Here is a 26265-nt window from a genome sequence, read left to right as displayed (position 1 = left end):
GCAAACCCAGGCGCCTGGGGAAGGGGGTGGAATCTGCGCAACGAGGGCGGGAGTAGAGACGAGACGCCGAGGGAGGGGGCGGGAACTGAGGCGGGGCGAGAAAGAGGCGGGGCGCGGGCGGAGGCGGGGCGCGGAGAGGTGGCGGAGGCGGGCGCGGACCCGGACTGGCTCCTGAGGACGTCGGCGGTGGCGGAGGCAAAGGCTGGCAACGCTCTGTAAGCGAGGTAGGCTCCCTAGGGGGCGGAGGGTGCCGGTGAGAAACAGAACGATTTGCTAGGAGTGTATGCGCCTGTGCTAGGGTTCCCAGGAATTCTTACAAGCGTAGACAGCCCAGCAATCAGGCCTGTGAAGTGGGGTTCAGGGCTGAAGTGGAAACTGGGAAGAACGAGATTGGACAATAAATGACCTAAATCCAAGGTCCAATATTTAAAGTATGTCCAAAGCATTGGTGTGTTTTAATTATTTTTTTTTCTTTTTTCTTTTACAGACAGGGTCTCCCTCTGTCGCCCAGGCTAGTGTGCAGTGGCACAATCATAGCTCACTGTAACCTGAAACTCCTGGGCTCAAGTGATCCTCCTGCCCCAGCCTCCTCAGTAACTGGGACTACAGGCTCGCTACACCACGCTTGGCTAATTTTTCAAATTTTTTTCTTTATGGAAACGGACTCTCGGTTTTTACCCCAGCCTGGTGTATTAATGATTTTTAGAAAAAGAGAAATACTGCCAAATAGTGAGTGATTTCCTGGAGATGTGGGAAACTGGGGTGCTGTAAACATTCTGTCTTGTTCTGTGGTGGGTTACACAGGTGTATGCGTATGTAAAAAATTCACCGAGTCATACTCTTTTAAGATTTGTGCACCTGAGGGAAGTTTCTCTTCAATTTTATGAAATTTAAAAACAAAACTATAGCAGATGCTTTTGAAAAGCTAAGAATGGAGACTAGAACAACTTGAGGACTTGTATGACCAAAGGAGCACGTCTACACTTTCTGTTTGTGGGCAGGAATTATTGTGAAATTTCCCTTCCTTAATTCTTGTAATGTGCACTTTTTTTGTATTATAGCAATAAACTTTATTTCTCTAGAAATGGTGTGTACAAGTGGAGTCCGTGCTGAGAAATTGTTAGAACAGCTAAGACGTTGAGTCCAGGAGTTTGAGACCAGCCTGGGTAACATAGCAAGACCCTGTCCCTACAAACTATTTAAAAATTAACCAGGCATGGTGGTGCACCCTTGTAGTCCCAGGTACTTAGGAGGTTGAAGTGAGAGGACTCCTTGAGCCCCAATGTTGCAGATGGAAGTGTCATTACACCACTGCACTCCAGCCTGGGGGACAGAGGAAAACCCTGTCTCAAAAACAAACAGCTAAGACGTGATTAAATTATATGCATGATTTTGTTAGACAGTTCAAGTTTGTGTGAAAGCAATAGAGTTGTGCTACTCCAGCGGCTGTGGCACTATGATAAAGATTATGCTTCTCTTTTAAGTAGAGAACTGCTTTATGAAGCCTTGAATTTAGGTTCCAGAGTTTCTGAATGAAAATGAAGATGAGAAAACTGCAACATTATTTTGCTTTTCTGTACCCAATATAAATCAGATACTTTCCACTGACATCTCAGAAAACTCTGAGAGTCACCTCCTGATACCACCAGGGTCTTGCAGAAGCCATTTGTCAACAAGTGTTTGATAAGAAGTGAATTCACGTTCCCAAGTAATGAGAGAAATGCCTCCTCCCTATATCCTAAGCATACTGAGGCCCAATTTGGCAACAAAAGGGGAAATTTTCCTGAAATACATGCTTTTATGCAATGTTTGCTATTTCACAGATTAATCATTAAATTAGACCCACCAATAATAACATGCTAGGATAATCCAAACTAGTTTCACTAATAATTTAAAGGGAATGTTAGAATGATGGTGTTATATTGTCCTTAATATTGCAAAGTTGACATTGAAAGAACAGGCATTTTCCTCATACATTCAGATGGATCTGCAGTTATGGTCTGTCAGCTAAAGAATGAGAAGTTCTTAATTTAGAAAGGAGATCTCTTTCTCATGAGTGGTTTCAGACTGTAGAGTGGCCATTCTGACCGGCTGAGAAGTGTAGCCTCAGGCCAGCAGCCAGAAACTGACACTTCCAGGGAGGGGCAAAGGGAACAGGAATTTATGCTGAGGAAGGTGGCCAAATATACATATTCAATAAGCTGTAGGATGACTCATGAATATTTATGAAAGAAGGAAAGGTACCTATGTGTGACTGAGCTTCATGGGTACCATGCACAAAAAATGGCAGTGTTACCACGATCACAGATGGAGTTTTGGGCCCTCTTACATCAAAAGGTGAAGCAGAGGACAGAAAAACCCTTACTGTGCATTCTCAGTAAACTGGCCAGAACCAGTTTGTGGTCTGTGACTTCTTATCAGGCACAAAAGGAGGGATAGCATCATGGAGTTGGTTGATATCAGTAGTAGAATCTTCTGAAAGGGCTGGTTTCCCTTAAGCCCTTAGGCAACAAAGCCTAACTGTGGTTAGCAGGAGAGGAGGTATAGAGTTGTATGTGACACTCTATCTACTCTTGGCCTAGAACTCAGTTTTCAAAGTTACTCTGGGGTCCCGTTAGCCAAGAAAGCGTGTAGTGAGCCGAGATCGCACCACTGCACTCCAGCCTGGGCAACAAGAGTGAAACTCTATCTCAAAAAAAAAAAAAAAAAAAAAAAAAAGGAAAAGGAAAGAAACTGTGCCTTCAGTCAATTGAGAGGCTTTGAATTTTATTGTTAGTTTACATTGTACATGTCTTTTATCAGTTTCCTTAGTGTGCATTTCCCATGCAAAAAAAGCTGCAGAAAATTACTTGAAAATACAAATGTGTGGAGTAGAGATAGGATATTAAACTATAGTTCAATATCTACTTTCTTCTGTTTTTGCTGCCTCCTGAAAGTAACAGGATTTTTTTTTTAAGGCATAAAGTACTAGGATAGCAGGACAGGAGAGACAAAATTAATAAAAGTTTGGAAAGGCAAATGGACAAGTGGGAAAGGATTTTGCAACTTCAAGGAAGCTGAATTCTAAACCAGCAATGAGGAAAGCCATTGAGCAGCCCAGTTTGCATTACCGAATCCCCAAATGCTCAGGATTAGCAGCACCAGGTACCTCCATGAAGTGTGAGAGTATGGTTGAAACAAGAAGGATTGCTTGAAATGCTGGTTCAGAACAGGCCAAATTCCCAGATCCCTTTCTCAACTTCTTGCAACCAAGTGTGTACATCTCACCACACCAGCAGGCTTTGGGGGTTTATTCTCTGGAAAGGGTAAAAAAAAAAAGAGTGTCTAGACTGAGAAGATACAATACACAGTTGAGCACGGGAGCATACAGAAAACATGAGGATTAATTGAGTACAGCAAACTGGATGCTGGGACCCTCGCCTACTTCGCTTCTTTTCTTATATGAGTATATAACAGTGGCTCCAACAGCAGAATCCTTAAGATAGGAATTGGGAGATCCATCTATGGAAAGTCTGACTAGCGCAAAGACATTAAAGACATTAGCCAGGCATGGGGTTGGGCACCTGCAGTCCCAGCTACTTTGGAGGCTGAGGCAGGAGGATCACTTGAGCCCAGAAGTTTGAGGCTGTATTGTGCCACTGTACTACAGCCTGGGTGACAGAGTGAGGCCCTACCTCTAAAAAATAAATAAATAAATACATCTAGGTTTCCAAATGAAATACACTAACATCACCCTACAGTATAAGCCCCACCCACATTCTTTGCCTTTATTCATTTTAGTACCTATTCTATTTTTTTTTTTAAGACAAGGTCTTGATCTGTAGCCCAGGCTGGCGTGCAGTGGCACCATCATAGCTCACTGCAGCCTCGAACTCCTAGGTTCGAGCCATCCTCCTGCCTCAGCCTCCTGAGTAGCTAGGATTACAGGCATGCACCACCATGCCTGGCCAATTTTAAAACTGTTTTAGTAGAGATGGGAGTCTCACCATGTTGCCCAAGCTAGTCTGAAACTCCAGGCCTCAAGCCATCCTCCTACCTTGGTCGCCCAAAGCACCGGGTGATTGATAGCAAAAAAAAAAAAAGAAGAAGTTTTAAAAATGAGAATTAAGGGAAATCTTTGAGAAAATAGTGCAAAAAGATGAAGATACAGAAAAATAGAAAAAATGAGAAATATACCATACCACGTAAGAAGATTCTAGAGACAAATAATAGGGGTCCCAGAAGGAGAAATAAAAAAAGCAGAGGGATGGCCAGGCTCAGTGGCCCACGCCTGGAATCCCAGCACTTTGGGAAGCCAAGGCTGGTGAATTATATGAGGCTGGGAGTTCAAGACCAGCCTGGCCAACATGGTGAAATCTCTTCTCTACTAAAAACACAAAAATTAGCTGGACCTGGTAGTGCACGCCTGTAATCCCAGCTACTCAGGAGGCTGAGGTGGGCATGATTTTTCACTGTTCAGTGAAAACCTTTAGGGTGCCAACACCCTATGGTCCCCACACTTCTAACCAAGAATTTGATACCCAGCAGAGCTATACATCAAGGATGAGAAATAGTCTAACCGTGTTTTATACATGCAAAATGGAAAAACAGTATTTTTCTTCCTTGCGCTTTTTCAGGAAGCTCTGGAGTTTGGGCTTCATCAATATAAGGGTGGCCACTAAAAAACAACAACAAAAAAGAGGAAGACATGAAATAAACCTGGAGATTTAGACAAGAAGGAAATCTCCAGAATGATGATGAAGAGAGATCCCAGAAAGCTAGCTGTCTACCAGGAACAGAGAATAGTCAGGGCAGATTCCAGGAGAGAATTCTCCAAGATGATACTGATAGTATAGCTGATGACTGGAGAGACTGAGAGTGTATTGATAGGAAATTGGGACAATTGGCAGAATTTAGAGTTGAATTAGGAGTAAGTACGATCGTGCCTACGTGATGAAGCCTGCATAAAAACCCAAGAGGATGGGGTTTGGAGAGCCTCCTGATAGCTGAACAGGTGAAGGTACCTGCAGCTAACCCATCTCTTCATCTGAATCCTCTGCAGTATCCTTTATAATAAATGTGCAAAGATAACTAAGTATTTCTCTGAGTTTTGTGAGTTGCACTAGCAAATTAAGCAAACCCAAAGTGGAAGGTGTGGGAACCCCAGCTTGAAGCTGATCAAGACCTGGACTTGCGACTGGTGTCTAAGTGAGGAGGGAAGTCGTAGGGATTGAACTCCCAACATGCAGATCTGACACTATCTCCAGATAGGTAATGTCAGAATTAAATCAGAAGATACCCAACTGGTGTCCAATATGTGGTGTGCTGGGGGGAAGAACCCCCACATTTGGTTGCAGAAATCTGGATGATTGGGGCGTGAGAGAGAGGAAACACTTATATTAAGATATAATTCAGTTTATTTAACTATCTCTTGTAATGTGTATTAAGGGGTTTGTCTCTACCACCAGACGCACTGAAAATAATTTTTTGTATCACTTTTTATCGGATGCTGAATTGGCTAGGTGCAGTGGCTCACACTTGTAATCCCAGTGCTTTGCGAGGCCAAGACAGAAGGATCCCTTGAGCCCAGGAGTTCTTTGTTGTCTGGACAACAAAATGAGAACCATCTCTATTAAAAAAAATATATATATATATACACACACACACACCACACACACACACACACACACACACACACACAAATTAGCCAGGTGTGGTGGAGTGTACCTGAAGTCCCAGCTACTTGGGAGGTTGAGGTTGGAGGATCGCTTGAACCCAGGAGGTTGAGGCTTACAGTAAGCCAAGGTCTCCAGCCCGGGTAACTGAGCAAGACCCTATCTCTAAAAAAAAGAAAGAAAGAAAGATTAGCCGGGCGTGATGGTACACACCTGCAGTCCCAGCTACTTGGGAGGCTGAGGCAGCAGAATTGCTGGAACCTGGGATGCAGAGGTTGCAGTGAGCCAAGATCACACCCGTGTACCCCAGGCTGGGAGGCAGAGGTTGCAGTGAGCCAAGATCACACCACTGCACCCCAGGCTGGGAGACACAGCGAGACTCCGTCTCAAAATTAAAAACAAACATAAAAAAAGAAAGAAATACTTTTTTAAAAGTCACACTGCTAAGAATAATAGGTTTTCATTTAGCTCATCAATAGAATTCCAATGACCTCAAATGACAACATTGCAAATATTTTCCACTTAGGCAGGGAAGACATATGCTTGTGAGACAAAGGTGTCTATGAAACTATGGATGGTTCAAGAACTTCACTTGACACTGAAGAGTACTCCGATACTGAGGTACAGAAAAACCAAGTACTAACTCTGGAAGAATGGCAAGACAAGTGGGTGAACGGCAAAACTGCTTTTCATCTGGAACAAGGACATCAGTAAGAAATATTGAGTATATAATAGAGAAATGTTATACCAGAAACTGACTTTGAGATAGAAATAATAATATAAGTACACATTATTTGACTTTTTTTTTGTTTGTTTGAGACCAAGTCCCGCTCTGTCACCCAGGCTGGAGTGCAGTAGCCGGATCTCAGCTCACTGCAAGCTCCGCCTCCCGGGTTCACGCCATTCTCCTGCCTCAGCCTCCCGAGTAGCTGGGACTACAGGCGCCGCCACGTCGCCCGGCTAGTTTTTTGTATTTTTTAGTAGAGACGGGGTTTCACCGTGTTAGCCAGGATGGTCTCGATCTCCTGACCTCGTGATCCACCCGTCTCGGCCTCCCAAAGTGCTGGGATTACAGGCTTGAGCCACCGCGCCCGGCCTATTTGACTAATTTTTAAGATGCACATTTAATTCTTCACATTTTTGTGTCTCCTGAATCACAGTGCATCTATGGCATGATGTAGTTTAATTGGCAGTGTCTTTTCTTCCCACAGTGTGTGACTTACAAATGATATCTTAGATTTTTAAAATATGTTCTTTGATCCCTGCAGCATCTGTGTATTAGTCATGAATATTTATACCTGCAACAGGTACTCAAGCAATGTTTATGCTTACAGTTCTTTATACTGAAAACCAGCAGTGTCTGACTTTGCTTTCCAATAGGATGTGTTCAGATGCTGAAGAATTATCTCTATGGTGGGAGAAGAGAAGTTACAAGAAATTAAAAAGTGAGCTAGGATGTTGTGCAATGTAGTGGGACCAGTGCTGAGTAAAGTGGTCGTTATAGACTTTGCTTGTTCTGGGCAGCCACACCCATCTCCCCAGGAGATGACATCATCATCATCATCATCATCATCCCAGAAACATTGGCTTATTTCCGTCGTGTGGAAGGCCTTAGAAGAGCCACATCTCCACAGAGGAAATTACAAGAAACTACAAGAGTTACACTTCTCAGGTTTACTTCTGAGACTTGAGTCCATGTTTAGAGAACTTACCATGAAATGAATGTTGAAAAATCCATGGCTCCTGAGGTTCCATCACCCCCGAAATAGTATATATTTAGAGAATTAATAAAGAATTTTCAAAACATACCCAAGAAAAAAAAATTATTTTTAATTACTAATCAGGAAAGCCCTGGGTGTAAGTCAGATTTACCACTGACTGAGTGGGTGTCTGAGCAAGTTACCTGTTTCTTCATATGTAAGCTGGAGAGTATAATAATTAATAGCATCTGCTTATTAAGGTTGTTGGGAATATTAAGTGAGATAATGAATGAAAAGTATTCACCTACGATACAATTGTCCTAAAAACTTTTTTTTTTTCCTCCTCAGGCTGTTAAAGAAGCATTTAGATACTTTTCTCAAAGGCAAGAGTGGACTGAGGGTATTTTTTCCTCTTTGCGGAAAAGCGGTTGAGATGAAATGGTATGAGCAGATAAACATTAACAGAATTATCTTGTCTTGATGAATTCTTTGGGTGATTTAACAGGATGTGAGTTTAGAAACTCCATTTTCAGGAAGTACACAGGAATTTCTTATGTTTCTGTTAGTGATGGGTATATAATTGGTAATAATCTCAAACAGTAAGAAACAACAGAAACAGGTATGAAGTCTTTCTGGATTGAGTTTCAAAATCAAAAAATCAGTTTGGAGCCAATGAGGGGAGAAAAAACAGCCTTCCCTCTTACATTTCCTGGATCCTTGTATGTGGTTCAGTTTTTGTAGGTGGTTTAGGAATTTAGCTAAGTTAAGTTTTAGATATTTGAAATGGTGGTGGACAGAGAAATTCAAAATGAATTAACAGCTTTTTGGCAGGACAATGTTCATAGTCCACAGTTCAGCTCAACCTTCCCCTCCCACCAGGGAACACAGGAGTTTCTGTTATCGTGAACCGTTGTTATAAAACAGTGATTAAGACGGTATTTCTTGTGAGTAATTCTGTACAAAGAGAATTCACTTTAACAAGCCACTTTTACTGTGAGTTACCCTAAAGTCACCTCGACATTGTTCTCTATACAGAACTCTGTTGTAATGGTAATATACATACACAATCATACCTGCCAAGATATGCATTTATTTATAAACTTGAATGTTGAGAACTTTGATCATTGAGCAGGAAAGAAAAAAGAATGTATAAAAAGGTTAGTAAATGTGCCAGGTGTGGTGGTTCCCGCCTGTAATCCCAGCACTTTGGGAGGCCAAGGCAGAAGGATCTCTTGAGCCCAGGAATTTGAGACCAGTCTGGGCAACATAGTGAGACCTTGCCTCAAAAAATAAATTAAAACTAAAAGATTAATAAATGTAAAATATAATAACGTAAAAATGGTCTATTCTGAATATAAATATCGGTGACTAACACAGAGTATGCATGCATTTTTTGGGAGTTGATTTTCAAGTAGAGATGATAGAATTTTTGTAGCCAGCACACACTCAATTGTAGCTGAGTGCTGTTAGAGGGCTGCTTTGACTTTAAGATTAGAGGGCTGCTTTGTTAGAGGGCTGCTATGACTTTAAGATTCAAGTGTGGTCTTCAATTCGTGTGAAATTGAGAATATTTAAACTATATTATTGCACCTGTATTTTAACCAATTCATTGAGCCAGAAGAGACAGTTACTTTCAAAACTACCCTCAAAAAAATATTAACTCTATAAACAGATTGTCGTGCAATGTCATCATAAATGGTAACAATGTAACAGGTTCTGAGGCAACATTAGGAAAATGGTGTGAAATAGCCAATTAAATGTGATTGTTGAATATTTGGGGTCTAAAGCCATTTTTTAAAAATTACAAAAAATATCAGAACTTGTCAGGTGCAGTGACTCACACCTTTAATCCCAGCACTTTGGGAGGCCAAGGTGGGTGGATCACTTGAGGTCAGGAGTTCGAGACCAGCCTGGCCAACATGGTAAAAACCTGTCTCTACTAAAAATACAAAAATTAGCCAAGCGTGGTGGCGCACACTTGTAATCCCAACTGCCTGAGAAGCTGAAGCAGGTGAATTGCTTGAACCCAGGAGGCAGAGGTTGCAGTGAACCCATGCACTCCAGCCTAGGTGACAGAGCGAGACTCCATCTCCAAAAATATGTGTGTGTATATATATGTAAATACGGTTATATATATATATATATATATATATATATATATATTAGAACTGAGCTACTGTAATTACATGTAAGAAGTTACGGTAGTAGATGATTTTTCATTTATGTAACTGATCTATGTATTGAGGTCTATACAGACGTCAGATGTGAATAGAAAAACTGATCATGAGCTAAAGCCAAAAAGCATTAAAACAAAATGTTTAAGATATTTAGGTTTTGGTTTTGGGTTTTTTGAGACAGTCCCACTGTGTCACCCAGGGTGGAGTGCAGTGGCATGATCATAGCTCACTGCAACCTTGAACTCCTGGGTTCAAGAGGTTTTTCCCTCCCAACATGCTGGGATAACATGCATAAGCCACCGCACTTGGTCTCATTTTGTTTTTATTACAGGTTGTAGTAGGCTATGCTTCATTTTTCCATCTGTTGAATGAGAAATAAAAACACATGCAGCCAATTTGAATAACATTTTTGTTTACATTTTATAACTTTAAAATGTATGGAGAATTTTAAAACTCCCTGTATGTTTACAGATATCCTAGGAAATATGAAAGATGAATGACAATTTATTAATGTTTCATTTTACAACTCAACAGTTCATGCTGTGCCCACATTGAAAGTATGTACTCTTTTGTAGATAAAAGGTACAGTCAGTCTTGTTTCAAAACTGAATTCTAACTCAATTGATATATTAGGGAACAATTTGAGCATGAAATAAATTTCACATTTGCTTGTGTGTGATTTCATCTGTAAGAAGCCTTAGGTAAAAGCAGAAAACTGCACCCAGTTGAACTAAGCCATGGATGAATAGACGGAATGCACAAACATCCCTCAGCTACCTCAGTAAGCATTAGGTCTTTTTCACAGTAAAGTCCCATATTGTAGTATTTATCTATTTCTCAACCATTTAACATGTGTAAAACTGTTGTTATTAGGTTCCTGTTTTTGTTTTTCAGTGTGGCACTGACAAAGATTTTAAATGCTGTGCCCTCACTTTCCCCACCAGCCTGGTGATTCTTTTTTTTTTTTTTTTTTTTTTTTTGAGACGGAGTTTCACTCTTGTTGCCCAGGCTGGAGTGCAATGGCACAATCTCGGCTCACCGCAACCTCCACCTCCCAGGTTCAAGCGAATCTCCTGTCTCAGCCTCCTTAGTAGCTGGGATTACAGGCATGTGCCACCATGCCCGGCTAATTTTGTATTTTTAGTAGAGACAGGGTTTCTCCATGTTGGTCAGGCTGGTCTCAAACTCCTGACCTCAGGTGATCCACCCGCCTCGGCCTCCCAAAGTGCTGGGATTACAGGCATGAGTCACCATGCCCGGCCAGCCTGGTGATTTTTATTGCGTGATTTAGCATAGTGCAGTGATTGTAGGAAGGCACATGCTATATTATAGCAGAACTATGTTTTTATTTCACTTGACATAAAATCATAATTGTCCTAGGTATTTGTGCCACCGATACTGTTTTCTCTTGAGTCCAAGATCCTGAGACTAAGTTCTGTTAATTATAAAACTTACCAGGACTGTAATCCCAGCACTTTGGGAGGCAGATCACTTGAGGTCAGCAGTTCAAGACCAGCCTGGCCAACGTGGTGAAACCCCGTCTCTACTAAAAATACAAAAATTAGCCGGGTGTGGTGGGGCACACCTGTAATCCCAGCTACTCTGGAGGCTGAGGCAGGAGAATTGCTTGAACCCAGGAGGTGGAGGTTGCAGCAAGCTGATAAATTGTGCCACTGTACTCCAGCCTGGCTGACAGAGTGAGATTCTGTCTCAAAAAAAAAAAAAAGTTAGCTGGGCATGGTGGCAGGCACCTGTAATCCCAGCTACTCGGGAAGCTGAGGCAGGAGAATCGCTTGAACCTGGAAGGTGGAGGTTGCAGTGAGCTGAGATTGCGTCATTGCACTCCATCCTGCCTGGGCGACAGCGTGAGACTCCGTCTCAAAAAATAAATAAATAAATAAATAAATAAACAGATAAAATTACCAGGAAAATGCTATTGTATATAATAAAATATACAAATTTTGGATAGTGTTTATTTTAAGCAAATGGAAACTACAAGATTAGTATACAAATGAGTGCTAATGTTCTAGACCTGTTCACTTCAGTACAGTAGCTACTAGCCACATGTGGCTATTTAAATGTAAACTAAATAGAATTTAAAATTCAGTTCCTCAATCACGAGGAGCCAACGTGGTTAATGGCTATTTTATTGGACAGCACAGATACAGACATTTTCATCATTGCAGAAAATTTTAATGGGCAGTACTGATTTAGAGAAATTGAAAAGCATTTCCTCTAGTCAAATCAATTTGTATTAAATCAGTATTTTAAGTTACATATCTATAATTTCATTCCAACTGTTCCATGTATAAAAAATATATATATATAATTTTCCAAATGTTTACTGTTTCCTGAGGTCATATAAGTCAGTTTTTCAGAATTTTTATAAGGTTTGAAAATAATATAGATCTGCTTTCCTGCATGTTCTTTGAAACCCTGTGAACCTGAATTCATATAAATTCCTTTAAATTAAAGAAAATATATGCTTACTCCAATATAACCCTCCATGTAGTCATTTGAAAACATAATTTAAGTGTAAATGTATGATTTTATGCAGGTTTGCAAACCGGGGACACAGTGTAGTTGGTGTGGAAATCAGTGAACTTGGGATACGAGAATTTTTTACGGAGCAGAATCTTTCTTACACAGAAGAACCAATCACCGAAATTCCTGGAGCCAAAGTATTTAAGGTTTGTTTTGGTTTAGGTAAATAATTGTATCCATATCCCCACAAAAGTTTTTCTCAGCATGAGTATTATGAGGATACCATATATGTGTCCAGTGGTTCCTATTTAGCACACAGATTCATCCTAGACATTACATAGTATCAGGAGCAAGGGCTTCAAAATGTAGGTGATAGCTACCTAAACAGATATAGACATATGTATATAAAAGCTGAGGTCAAAGCCTTTCTGTACTCAAGTTTTTACGTTTGTTTTATTTTTATTAACATGCATTTTCTGAGAACCCATCATGTGCCAGACCCCGCCTAAGACATTGAAGAGATAAAGATAACACAGTACGCCCCCCACCCACCCCAACCCTCCCCGCCAAAGAATCTCTTAGTTGAGGAGAGAAGAGAAACAGGGACAAAGCTATTTGTAATGCGTGGAGCTAAGTGTAAAGACATAGGGTATTAAGGAAAGAGATGGGAGTTACACCTGCCCAGCCTGGCAGTGCTTCCTGAAGCATGGTGACAGATAGAGCTGGAATCAGGCAGGGCCTGGGTCCATGGCCTTGGACACCTGGGGAAGATACTACTTCAGTCACCCAAGAGGCCTCATAGGAAGTGATTTGAAGGGAAGTAGCCTCCTGGCAGAGAGACCAGACAGGAGGCTGTGGCAGTGGTCCAGGAAAGACATCATGAATCCCTGAGCAAGGAGAGTGATGGGGCATAGAGAGTAGATAGGATGGATTAAAGCAACATTTATGATAGACCCACAGGATTCTGTGACCGAATGAGGACCAAAGGAGCGATGAGTTCACATTTCTGGCTCAGATAACTGGCTGGATGATCAATAATAAATTAGAAGGGCAAAAAGAATGAAACTTTTTCTAGAGATGATGAGTTTAAGGGACCTGTGGAATGGCAAAGGTTTTATGTCTGAAGCATGGAGTGGGGTTTGGGCTGAAAATGATAGGTTTGGGAGTGGTCTTTATGCTATGAGCAGAATGATGCACTGTAAATAAACAAACACTACCCAAGTGAGAACAAGCAGAGGGAATCGGTTTGGCAAAGACTCAAAGGCAGGCAGAGGAGTGGGAAAGCTTTACAGTGGACAAAAGTAAAACTTCCAGCATGTGCCGATGGGAGGCTATTGGCATAGGGAAGCTGGAGGTGGGCAACTATGGGAGGCTGTTGGCACAGGGAAGCTGGAGGTGGGCAACTAGGAATGGAGCATCCTATGTAATTGGTTTGGAGAGCATGTTTGCCTTTCTCTGGCTGGTCCTAAAATGGAAGAAGTGTGATGGTGAAAATTAGGGAAGCTGGCAGTCATTGACCAAGTCACGGCAGAGGTTGTGAAGCGGCTACCTTGTCTAGGGTAAATACCCCAGGTTCGTCGTCTTGTGCTAGGAAAATTTAGGACACAGATACACACGAGGAGTTTAGGAGTGGAGGTTTAATAGCCAAAAAGAAAGAAAAAAAGGAGAGAGAAAGAAAGAGAAAAGAAAACAACTTTATCTCTAGTGAGAGAGAGAGGGGACTTCTGAGCGGAAAAAACCTGCCAGATGTGCAACCACCAGATATAGTGCAGCCTGAGGAGTCAGTGTCTGATTTACATAGGGCTCACAGATTGGTTCGATCAAGTGTGATGTTTACATAAAGTGCTGGGAAGGCTGGTCTCCCCGCCCTAATCTTATTATGCAAATGAACTCATCCCTTGGCTGGCACCATGTTGACTGCTTCTTACTATACAGGTGGCTGGCAGAGAAGGGAAGATGGAGCCACCATTTTGAACATGATTGGCACAAACTGCCAGCATCTATGTCTGCAGCTCGATTTTAAAGGCTGCTCTTTGTTAGAAAGAAAAATGATTTGAGGCTGCTTTTCATTAAGAGGAAAACCTTCCGTACCTTCACTATCTGCCTAAGTAATTTCTTCTTAACTCCTGAATCAGTTGTGGGGTCAGAGTTGTATTGTCATATAGGATCTATCGTCCATCTGTATACTCAGTGTCTCACAAAGTACTCTTTTCTAAATACTGAAATTAATTGCTCAGCTGGGCGTGGTGGCTCATGCCTGTAATCCCAGCACTTTGGGTGGCCAAGGTGGGTGGATCTCTTGAGGTCAGGAGTTCAAGACCAGCATGGCCAACATGGCGAAACCCCATCTCTACTAAAAATACAAAAATTAGCTGGCTGTGGTGAAGTGTGCCTATAATCCCAGCTACTCAGGAGACTGAGGCAGGAGAACCACTTGAATCTGGGAGGTGGAGGTTGCAGTGAGCCAAGATCACACCACTGTATTCCAGCCTGGGCAATAGAGTAAGACTCTGTATCAAAAAAAAAAAAAAATTGTTGCTCAGATCAGTAGGAAACTCAATGGTATTTTTTATTTCACATCTTCCTGCCACCCCATTCTCAAAGCATTAGAGAATCCAAGGAGTTTACTCAGTCCAAAGAGGGCTAGTCCTGCTTCCAGGCCCCTCTTGGAGCAGCAGTTCCCCATCCAGGCTGCACATTTGAAATCATCTCTGGATCTTATAAGAATTCCCAATCAAAGGTCTTACCCCAGACCAGTTATGTCAGAATCTCTAGGGGTGGGGCCCTGGCATCCGTACTGTTTAAAGCTCCCCTTGATTCCAATCTGCAGGCAAAATTGAGATCCAGCTGTTCTCCTGCCTCCAGGCCCACCCGTCTCTGGGCTGACCCAGTGATCCCAGGCTGGTTGTCAAAGACCCTTCCTCCTCTACTTGTAAACCTGTGTGGGGACCTCATTTCAGAATAAAATCTAGCAGTCTTGTGTGCTGATACACCTTTCCTACACTGCCCTTCATCCCAGCTCCCAGGATCCTAAAGTCTATGTTATATTGCCCCCTCTTGGAGTGCGCCCCCAGACCACACCCTAGAACGTCACCCTTTCAAAAGTCACTTCTTTTTTGTTTTGTTCTCTTGATTTTTGTTGTTGTTGTTTATTTCTTGGGATTATTTTGCTGCAAGTGTTTGTTTTTGAGACAGGGTCTTACTCTGTCACACAGGCTGGAGTGCAGTGGCACAGTCACAGCTCACTGCAGCCTTGACCTCCCAGGCTCAAGTGACCCTCCCATCTCAGCCTCCCAGGGAGCTGGAACTACAGGCATGTGCCACCACACCCATCTAATTTTTTCTGTAGAGTTGGAGTTTTGCCATGTTGCCCAGGCTGGTCTCATACTCCTGGGCTCAAGTGATCTGCCTGCTTCAGCCTCCCAAAGTGCTGGAATTACAGGTGTAAGCTACCACACCTGGCCAAAAGTCACCTTTCGTTTGGTCTCCCTGACGCTCCCAGGCAGGCCCCTGCTCTGCCTCTTGTGTTCACATAGTTCGCAGGCACAGAACCATAACAGAGCAGGCCGTTCTGGATTATAATGTTTCTCTGTGCCCACGCTTCTCTGCTCTAGTCTGTCCTCACTGTGGTCAGAGACTGTGTCTAATTCAAATCTACTGTCTAGAACCCAGGATAGGTGTCTTGTCTACTAGGCGCTCAGCAAATAAATGCCCATTGGCTGAATGAATGAGCAAAAATGGAAGAATCAGCACAATTGCACATTTCCGGAATAACTTAAAATACCTGACTTTTCAGTACCACCCTGCCTGGTAATTGGTTGACCTGCAGATTTATCTTTAGCAGAGTAAAAATATCACTCTGCCCGAGGAAACATTGCTAGAATTTTATAGCAGGCTCTGAAGTGAATAACAGCCAACTGATCTTCAAGGTTGTCCTCTGTGATATTCCTGTGAGTTGGCCCAAAAGAACCTCACACAGGTTTTAAAAGAAAAAAATAAGGTGCCAATAAAGTGCAGTAAAATTATGTACTTTAATTATGTTTTATTAACACATTATTTCCCTAGAACTTTTGCTTTGCTTAGCCCTCTTTTCTTGACTATTCAAGTAAGTACTAAGTAAAAAAAATAATTTTTGTTTTCATTATTTCATTACAGAGTTCTTCGGGGAACATTTCATTGTACTGTTGCAGCATTTTTGATTTTCCCAGGTAGGTTGAATACTACATCTGCACTTTAAAAAACTGGAATGCTTGCCAAGCAGTGCAGGCATGGGAGTGGAGGTCTCTTTATCACTCTCCTCCGCTTGTGTAACATCCACAAAGCATTGTGTTTGTTTGTTTTTGTTTTTGTTTTCTTGAGACGGAGTCTCGCTCTGTTGCCCAGGCTGGAGTGCAGTGGCTGGATCTCAGCTCACTGCAAGCTCCGCCTCCCGGGTTTACGCCATTCTCCTGCCTCAGCCTCCCGAGTAGCTGGGACTACAGGCGCCCGCCACCTCGCCCGGCTAGTTTTTTGTATTTTTTAGTAGAGACGGGGTTTCACCGTGTTAGCCAGGATGGTCTCGATCTCCTGACCTTGTGATCCGCCCATCTCGGCCTCCCAAAGTGCTGGGATTACAGGCTTGAGCCACCGCGCCCGGCCCACAAAGCATTTTTTTGAATGTCTGTTCTGCAGGTATTTTTGTTACATTCTTGTCTGCACACTTTAATGTGTTTTGTCTTTGGTTAGCTCCCAAACTATGGGAAACTGAGGCAGCTAGGGAAAAAGAAAGGTGAGTAAGACAGTGTCTTCTACCTTGCAGCTGGGCCTATAATAGAAATGAATTTCAAGTGGCCGAGGGAGATAAGAGCTCATCTCCTGAAGGTCCCTGATACCTGAGCCAGAGGCTGGGAGCAGAGTTGTTGCACACCATCCTTTGTTATTTCTTCATGTCCCCAAATCATAACAAGAGTGGGGAGGCGGCTGCCACAGGCTCCTAAAACCATGAGGGGATGGACAGCTCTCCACACTCAGGTCCACACATCCTTATGGACTCTATGAGGAAATGCAGACGTGAGATCCTAGTGTCTTGACGATGTTTGAAGTACCAGCATGCACCGTGGGGGGCGCTGTTCATCTTCTTAAAGATTTGATTTTTGTCCCATAAAATGTTTTTTCTCTTTCTGGTAGGACAAATATTGGAAAATTTGACATGATTTGGGATAGAGGAGCATTAGTTGCCGTTAATCCAGGTGATCGCAAACGGTAAGTAATTTTTCTTTTTTTGTTTAGCTTTCTTTTTTTTTTTTTTTTTTTTTTTTTTTTTTTTTGAGGCGGAGTCTCGCTCTGCCGCCCAGGCTGGAGTGCTGTGGCCGGATCTCGGCTCACTGCAAGCTCCGCCTCCCGGGTTCACGCCATTCTCCTGCCTCAGCCTCCTGAGTAGCTGGGACTACAGGCGCCCGCAACCGCACCCGGCTAATTTTTTGTATTTTTAGTAGAGACGGGGTTTCACCATGGTCTCGATCTCCTGACCTTGTGATCCGCCCGCCTCGGCCTCCAAAGTGCTGGGATTACAGGCGTGAGCCACCGCGCCCGGCCTAGCTTTCTTAATTTTTTAGTATTCTATAGTTTTTCTGGGTTCTAGAAAATCAGCTACACTTTTATGAGTTTGAAATGGCTTATTATATTTGGAATTTATAAAAACCTAAATCAAATCTTTAAAGATCAATTCTGTTACTTTCATTCAGCTATTCAACAAATATTTACTAAGTTCCTGCGATGCTCTAAATATATACTATGCCAGAAGCAGGGGAAATAACTGAACAGATTATACATGGTATTTGCTCTGACAATCTTTACATTTCCAGCTCTGTTCTTTCTCCCAAACATCCACATCACATGTCCAGTGTCTGCTTTGCATTTCCCATGTGACATCAGTGTCCTTTAACAACTCAAAATATCACTGAGACCTCTGTCTCCATAAGACACATTTGTATATGAAACCTGATCTGCTAATGTCTAAATTTGTAGGTGTTTCCCACTCCCTAAAGATGTTCATCCACTCCTTAGAGGTTAGTCCTTCTACAGGCTCTGGTTGGCATGGTAAAATCAACCAAGCAGTGGGAAGCAAACTGAACGTCACCAAGTGCAGACCAAGAGTAGACACAGCACTTTGGGAGGCTGAGGTGGGCAGATCACCTGAGGTCAGTTATTTCCCCAGTGTCTGGCATAGTATATATTTAGCACCTAGTAAGAGCTTAATAAATGTTTTCTAAATAAATGAATGAAAGAAGCGAACTGCACTCTGAGCAAGGGCAATATTATTTTACTATGTACTGGTAGTATCTTTGTTTGTTTATTTGTTTGTTTTGAGATGGAGTTCCACTCTTGCTGCCCAGGCTGGAGGGCAATGGCGTGATCTTGGCTCACCGCAACCTCCACCTCCTGGGTTCAAGAGATTCTCCTGCCTCAGCCTCCCGAGTAGCTGGGACTACAGGCATGCGCCACCACTCCCAGCTAATTTTGTATTTTTATTAGAGACGGGGTTTCTCCATGTTGGTCAGGCTGGTCTCGAACTCCCAACCTCAGGTGATCTGCTCACCTCAGCCTCCCAAAGTGCTGGGATTACAGGTGTAAGTCACTGTGCCCGGCCTTATCTTAGTATTTTATATATGTGCTGGTACTTAGCATCTTCGTTCTTTATCTACATGCTGGTACTCAGTACTTACTATGTTAGCACATCCTATTGGTGCTCTCGTTAGGACTGGGTTGTCTTCTCCTTAGACTGTACATTGTCAAGTGCTGATGTATTTTCTGCTGTGACTCTCGAGTTCTTGCCTAACATAAACCAGTAGGGCAGACCTCATTTTTCTGGATTTTTTGAGACTTTTTGCGAGAGAAAAAGTTCACATTCTAAGAGGAATAAAGTCTTCCAGTCCTAGGAAACCCTACCAAACTGGTCTGACATCGCCTTCATGGGGACAGCAAGTTTCTTCTGAAAAACAAGAATCAGAAAGTAACAGTTTCTGTTCAAAAGTTTGCTTTGGTCTGGTTCTTTCACCTACAAGGAAGAGTGATCCACTGTTGAATTCTCACAGTTTGTGAAGTGGTTATTAGTCTTATCCTCATTTTACAGGTAAGGAAACTGAGGCACAGAAAAGTTAAGAATTTGTCAAGCTTACATAGCCAGTCGGTAGAGGAGCTGGGGTTTGAGCTTGGGCATCTCGTAGAGTTCACACTCCTAATCTCCACACTCGCCTCCCCAACTTCTCACAGACCTCTGGACAGAGATCACAGTCTAGCCAGGCTCCGTAGAAACTGGAGTGCCAAGAGCCCAGGCTCCTTCCTCAGTGTGGGGAATAGTGTCCATCTTTGTCCTTGGCCTGTCTCTCATGGCCTTTCTACCTCCCTGCATGCATCTCCTGTCCTCTCCTTTTCCCTCAGCTTCCTCCATTTTTATTCCCACATAGCTGACTTGCCTTCAACCCTCAGCCTCCTTGCTCCAATCACCATACAACAGAAAAGCTCCAACTTTCAGTAGGACCACAGCTAATTAGCAAGTCCTCTTTGGTCTCTTAATTCAATTTCCAAGTCAGTCATCTGATTGGTCAACTCATCACCTGTCCCTGGTCCAGCCCTGGCTTCTGCCCAGTCTATCCATGGGTCCTGTTAGCATCAGCTTCCCGCACTGAGCCAATCAGACCTGGCTCCCTGAGGCACCTACTCAAAGGACAGTTCCATTGCACTCATGGTTTATGCCACACTTGCAGAGCTTTCATTTCATGCCACCTTTTTTTGACCTGCTTGTTATTCTTATTTCTCTCTAATTACATAGAGGAAAAGAATTGTGTTTTCTCTTACGTAAGGCCCCTGGAGGGGTCCCAGTCACCCAGGATATTTGTTAAATTGCAGCATCCCAGGCCCCACGGTAAACTGACTGCATCGGTCTGTGGGGATGGAGCTCAGGCATCTTTTCTTTCAAGAAGAACCCCAGTGATTTTGACACCCAGCCTGATCTAGAAACCACTGCCCTCAAGCACACAGGCATCCAAGGTCAGCAGGCCCTCGAGTACTTCTTCAGGCCAGAAGGAGCCTCTACCCATCCTTATGTGATGTCTTCTGCTCTGATCAGCTCTGGAAGCAGGCCTCTATTTGATTTCCATTTGGACCAATTCCCAGCGTAGGCAGGGGCCATAATTTGCTAAACCCACTTCTCACTTTTAAAATGAGAATCAACCGCTTGTGATTATTAGGAGAATTTAAACTCTGTGATATCAGCGAAAGTAACTTCTGGCTTCCTTCCCTGCCTTTTGTCCCTCCAGCCTTTGCCTGTGTAGAGAAATGTAACAAATACCTTCTTGTGTTCTTTTAGCTATGCAGATACAATGTTATCCCTCCTGGGAAAGAAGTTTCAATACCTCCTGTGTGTTTTGTCTTATGATCCAACTAAACATCCAGGTAAAGTTGTTGGGTTTGGTTTTTTTTATTTTTTTCTTTTACCAGTTGCCTAGTTTCTTGATATAAATTCTCTGATGTGGAAAAGCATTATTTTCTCCTAATTTATCTCACAGGAAGCATACTGTGTATATACATGGAGATAATTCCAGTGTTGGCTAATGGGAACTATAAGCATTTTTTTCTCTTCCTATATTGTCCGTGATTTTCTTTTTTTTTTTTGAGGCGGAGTCTCACTCTGTCGCCCGGACTGGAGTGTAGTGGCCGGATCTCAGCTCACTGCAAGCTCCGCCTCCCGGGTTTACGCCATTCTCCTGCCTCAGCCTCCCGAGTAGCTGGGACTACAGGCGCCCGCCACTGCACCCGGCTAGTTTTTGTATTTTTAGTAGAGACGGAGTTTCACCGTGTTAGCCAGGATGGTCTCGATCTCCTGACCTCGTGATCCGCCCGTCTCGGCCTCCCAAAGTGCTGGGATTACAGGCTTGAGCCACCGCGCCCGGCCCTCGTGATTTTCTTGTATTCCTTTCCCGTTTTGTTTGCCATTCACAACTCAGACTGGAGAAAGGGGGGAAATGGATGATCCTGATAGACAAGAGAAATCTCATGAGCCCTGTTGGGAGGAAGGCGGAATGTGGTTGGATATTGCATATCCATATCACCCAAGTGGTAGTGATGTGTTGGACAGATGCCTTCACATACACAAGCCCAGGGCGAGAAGTGAATATGGGGATGTAGGAGTTGTGCAGGAAAAGCTATAAATTATTGTCCTTTTTTAATTTCCGAAGTCTTAAAATCTGTCTATTGCATTCTTTTATTTGTTTTGAATCTGTTGGGGGCATGTTTTCTCCTGAACTCATTTTAATGCATTCGAACATTGAAACTTAACCTTTGTCATGGCTGGACTTGTACAGGGAGAACTACATAGACTTTTAATTTGTAAGAATCACCTTTTTGATTTTCAACTGAGCTTTTTTACATGCTTGTTTTTTAAGTATTTACATATGTTAGAATTTTGTTTTTTGTTTTGTTGTGTTTTTTGTTTTTGAGACACAGTCTCACTCTGTGGCCCAGGCTGGAGTGCAGTGGTTTGATCTCGGCTCACTGCAATGTCTGCCTTCCGGGTTCAAGCGATTCTCCTGCCTCAGCCTCCCAAGTAGCTGGGATTACAGTGTGTGCCATCACGCCTAGCTAATTTTTGTATTTTTAGTAGAGACAGAATTTCACCATGTTGGCCAGGCTGGTCTCGAACTCCTGACCTCAGGTGATCCGCCCTCCCCAGTACAGGCGTGAGCCACTGTGCCCAGCTAGTATTTTGTTTCTGCTTGAATAAATTGAGGTCTTAAAAAACTCATTAAAAGATGAGACCTAGTGTCCCTAATTAAATCAGAGACAATCAAATGGAAATAGAAATTAATAGAGGCAGAAGTTAGCTCTGCTAATCTGATTTAAATTCCATTCATGAATAGGAGCCCTAACAAAGAACTTTTGGGAAGAAAATACAGCAGGCCCTGTCTGGAGGTGGATGGCTGAGGATACTGCTCTTAGAAGGGGGCGGAAGCTTGGCTTCCTTATAGTCTATATCCTGCAGCAGAGCGGGAGGGGTGTATAAAATGTGGGTAAGTGCAGGAGTTGGTAGAAAATCAGTATACTAGAAGATGGTTGAAGCCCCAAAGGAATCTGCTGATGGACTCTACTCTGATTTCAATGAGCCTAAGTCCCTTGACTGGCTTAGCTGTCTCATCGAAGCTAAAGATGGATATGATGAGTATGTAACACTGCCATCCTCTCAGTAAGCCAATTTATTTATTCAGTATGAGATTTGCAAAAGAAGAATGAGAAGAACATGCCACATCATCACCTATTTGGATAACGAAGTTGTATATAGAACAAGTACACCTAGGTCGTTGGAAATAAACTGAGAACTTATTTCTCTTTTACCTAGGTCCACCATTTTATGTTCCACATGCTGAAATTGAAAGGTTGTTTGGTAAGTTTGTGGACTTATGCTGTAACTTTTTAAATAAAGTCAAGTTAACTCTTTTAGGCTGGGTGTGGTGACTCATGCCTGTATTTCCAGCACTTTGGGAGGCCAAGGTGGGCAGATCACCTGAGGCCAGGAGTTCGAGACCAGGCTGGCCAACATGGCGAAACCCCGTCTCTACAAAAATACGAAAATTAGGCCAGTGTGGTGGCATATGCCTGTAGTCCCAACTATTTGAGAGGCTGAGGCATGAGAATTGCTTGAACTTGGGAGGCAGAGATTGTAGTGAGCCAAGATTGTGCCACTGCGCTCCAGCCTGGGTAACAGTGAGACTCCATCTAAAAAAAAAAAAAAAAAAAACACCAAAAGAATCTGTTGTGAACTATTAGTATATTAGTATCTAGAGTATGTCTATAAAATTTAAAAGATAAAGACCATGTTATTTTAAATTGTTTTATCTTAGAAAAGGAACTAATCTCTGTAAATATGCTCTGTATATATGCTATATGCTTTATGTTAAAGGCATTTGAACTTTTCTAGAGAGATGGTATATTTTTATTTATTTATTTATTTATTTTTGAGATAGGATCTTGCTCTGTCACCCAGGCTGGAGTGCAGAAATGCAATCACAGCTCACTGCAGCCTCGACCTCCCTGGGCACAAGTGATCCTCCCACCTCAGCCTCCCAAGTATCTGGGACCAGAGGCATGCACCACAATGCTTAGCTAATTTTTGTATTGTTTTGTAGAGATGAGGTTTCACCACATTGCCCAGGTTGGTCTCCAACTCCTGGGCTCAAGTAATCCTCTTGTCTTGGTCTCCCACTGTACTAGGATTAGAGGCATGAGCCGCCGTGCCCAGTGGTGTATTTATTTTTTTCTTGGAAGTTAAAAGTGATGATAACAATTCAGAGTTCAGGAAATTTGCCCTTAGCATTCCTTTGTTTTGATTAAAAAGAAGAGAAAAACCTTTAGTATACACTGTTTTTAAAATAATTTCAAGGTTTTGTTTGTTTTGAGATGGAGTTTCGCTCTTGTTGCCTAGGCTAGAGTGCAATGATGCAATCTCAGCTCACTGCAACCTCCATCGCCCAGGTTCAAGTGATTCTCCTGCCTCAGCCTCTCAAGTAGCTGGGATGTGCCACCATACCCGGCTCATGCTGTATTTTTATTAGAGATGGGGTTTCACCATCTTGGCCAGACTGGTCATGAACTCCTGACTTCAAGTGATCCACCCACCTCAGCACCCCAAAGTGTTGGTATTACGGGTGTGAGCTGCCACACCCAGCCAATTTTAAGTATTTTTAAAAGAATCCCTGATGTCATTCTTCATAGTATTTTAACGTGTTACTCTTTCTTGTTTCAGGTAAAATATGCAATATACATTGTCTAGAGAAGGTTGATGCTTTTGAAGAACGACATAAAAGTTGGGGAATTGACTATCTTTTTGAAAAGTTGTATCTACTTACAGAAAAGTAAATGAGACATAGATAAAATAAAATCACATTGACATGTTTTTGAGGAATTGAAAATTCTGCTAATGCCTAAAAATTTAACAGATTAATTTTTTTAATTGTTTATAAATCATATGATAGATCTTTACTAAAAACGGCTTTTTAGTAAAGCCGTTTACTTTTTCTAAAAAAGTTTTAGAAGAAAAAGATGTAACTAAACTTTTAAAGTAGCTCCTTAGGAGAGGAGATGATGATGTGAAAGATTATACCTGTGTGTTGTGCAGATTGCAAGATACTTTACCAATCAGCATGTGTTACCTGTACAATTTTTAAAAAATTTTAAATGCAATGCATATTAAATATAATACACACAGAAAAACGGGCATTTATTTTATTTTATTTTATTTTTTGAGATGGAGTTTCATTCTTGTTGCCCAAGCTGGAGTGCAATGATGCAATCTCAGCTCACTGCAACCTCCACCTCCCAGGTTCAAGTGATTCTCATGCCTCAGCCTCCCGAGTAGCTGGGATTACAGGTGTGCACCACCACGCCCAGCTAATTTTTTGTATTTTTAGTAGAGACGGGGTTTCACCATGCTGGTCAGGCTGGTCTTGAACTCCTGATCTCAGGTGATCCGCCCACATTGGCCTCCCAAAGTGCTGGGATTACAGGCGTGAGCCACTGCACCTGGCCTGACATTCTTTATGAAATTTAGAATTGTCGAAGAAATAATAACACTTCAGTAGGGTTCAAGGTGGTCCCAAAAGTTATATAAAAGATTAGTTTTTACTATAAACCCTTGTCTTTTACTCAGATCCTAGAATCCCTTTTCACATGGTTTCTCCATATATAACAGAATCAAGAAACAAATTTTAATTAAACAATCTGTAATGGAATCAAGAAACAAATAAACTTTAATTAAATAATCTATGTGGAATAAACATTCCCAAATTCTAAGAGTAAATTTTTCTTTAAGTTTTCTCTTAGTTTGGCAGTTGTTGTTTTTTATAATTTAATCTGTTTACATCATCAGGTCTTATAAAGTATAATGTACTTAGAGCTGGATTCATGGCTGTTTATTATGAAAGTTTAGATTTTTCAGTTTTTCATTAACGATCACATTTTGTTATGTCAGACAGTCCTCTATAGCTCTGTACTACCCAACAACTAAATGGTTTAGATTGTTCAGCTCATGTTAGTAGGATAGTTGTGCATTATAAAAAATGAGTTACTTGTGTGTGTGTGTGTGCACGCATGCATGTATGCTGGCTTAAAGGTTGTTAATGGGGGGGTTTGGGGTCCCCTTTGACATTGGTGAAAGCTATGGTATTCTCCCCAGAGATATGTCTTGTCAACCTCTCTAGTTCTCCTTGACCTGCATGTACAAACTTCTACCCTAGAAGCACTCTGCCATTGATGTATTCTAATAGATTTGTCAGGCTATTAATTTGAAGCACCTCCTTGCCCACAATGAGTCTTGCGTCTCTGAGACATGCTCCCAGTCTATAGTGTGGGCTTCGGAAGCCATGACTCCCCAACTCTGCCTGCATCACCAGTTGAATGGACAACTGACCCGAGCTGGACCAACACAATTCTCTCCAGAGACTTTTGATTTTACTTTTTTGTAGAGACAGGGTCTCACTTTGTTGTCCAGGCTGATGTGGAACTTGATGTGAGGCCTCAAGCAGTGCTCCTGTCTCGGCCACCCAAAGTGCTAGGACTACAGGTGTGAGCTATTGCGCTGGCCCTCTTCATAGACTTTTGGACTTGCGAATAGAAAGGCAACCCTGTCTCTACTAAAAATACAAAAAATTAGCCAGGTGTGGTGGCACGCACGTGTACTCCCAGCTACTTGGTAGGCTGAGGCAGGTGAATCACTTGAACCTGGGAGGTGGAGGTTGCAGTGAGCTGAGATCACACCACTGCACTCCAGCCTGCGCAACAAAGCGAGACTCCATCTCAAAAAACAGAAAAGAAAGAAAGGCAAGTTGACTGCTGAATGGGGAATCTGTAATGTGTACGCCTGGGGGCTGTGGGGCAGCCACATTCCACCACATGGATCTGAGAAACAGAATGCTGATCTGCGGAAAGAGATGAGAACCAAAGAGAGGCCACTCGTGTTCTGGGTCCATTTTCATCCTTCCTGAAGTCCAGCTGCCCAGGGTGGGGAAGAACACTCTGTGTCCATGGGACAGAGTCCTTTCCTCTTGCACTTGTGCTCAAAGAATCTTCAATAATACAAATGAGATATCCTTACGTAGTTGATCTTTTATGTAATATGTGTCTTCATTGGGGAATACTGACTTCTCAAAGTCTCAAGATGGAAGATATACCACATATAAATTATTTTAGAGCAATTGAATTGTTTTTAGGATTTTCCAAAAA

General features: G+C 42.4%; 1 protein-coding gene across 2 annotated transcripts; it reads left to right on the top strand.

Moving 5' to 3' along the window:
- The first annotated feature begins 88 nt into the window (after nucleotides 1-88).
- On the top strand, nucleotides 89-26265 carry TPMT (thiopurine S-methyltransferase). 2 transcript variants are annotated; one of them, XM_033216340.1, is made up of 9 exons: nucleotides 89-224; nucleotides 6181-6364; nucleotides 7703-7795; nucleotides 12089-12221; nucleotides 16171-16223; nucleotides 17182-17256; nucleotides 20363-20448; nucleotides 22388-22432; nucleotides 23792-26265. In XM_033216340.1, the coding sequence occupies exons 2-9, from the start codon at nucleotides 6225-6227 to the stop codon at nucleotides 23902-23904; spliced, it is 738 nt and encodes a 245-aa protein (XP_033072231.1). In that variant the 5' UTR covers nucleotides 89-224; nucleotides 6181-6224; the 3' UTR covers nucleotides 23905-26265. The 2 variants fall into 2 exon arrangements, with proteins under 2 accessions (XP_033072231.1, XP_033072232.1); XM_033216341.1 differs by having other exon boundaries at nucleotides 124-215.

The sequence above is a fragment of the Trachypithecus francoisi genome, unplaced genomic scaffold, assembly GCF_009764315.1.
Source record: "Trachypithecus francoisi isolate TF-2019V2 unplaced genomic scaffold, Tfra_2.0 Lachesis_group10, whole genome shotgun sequence".
Classification (NCBI taxonomy): Eukaryota; Metazoa; Chordata; class Mammalia; order Primates; family Cercopithecidae; genus Trachypithecus; species Trachypithecus francoisi.
The sequence above is the reverse complement of the archived record's forward strand: the minus strand, read 5'-3'. Positions and strand labels throughout refer to the sequence as shown.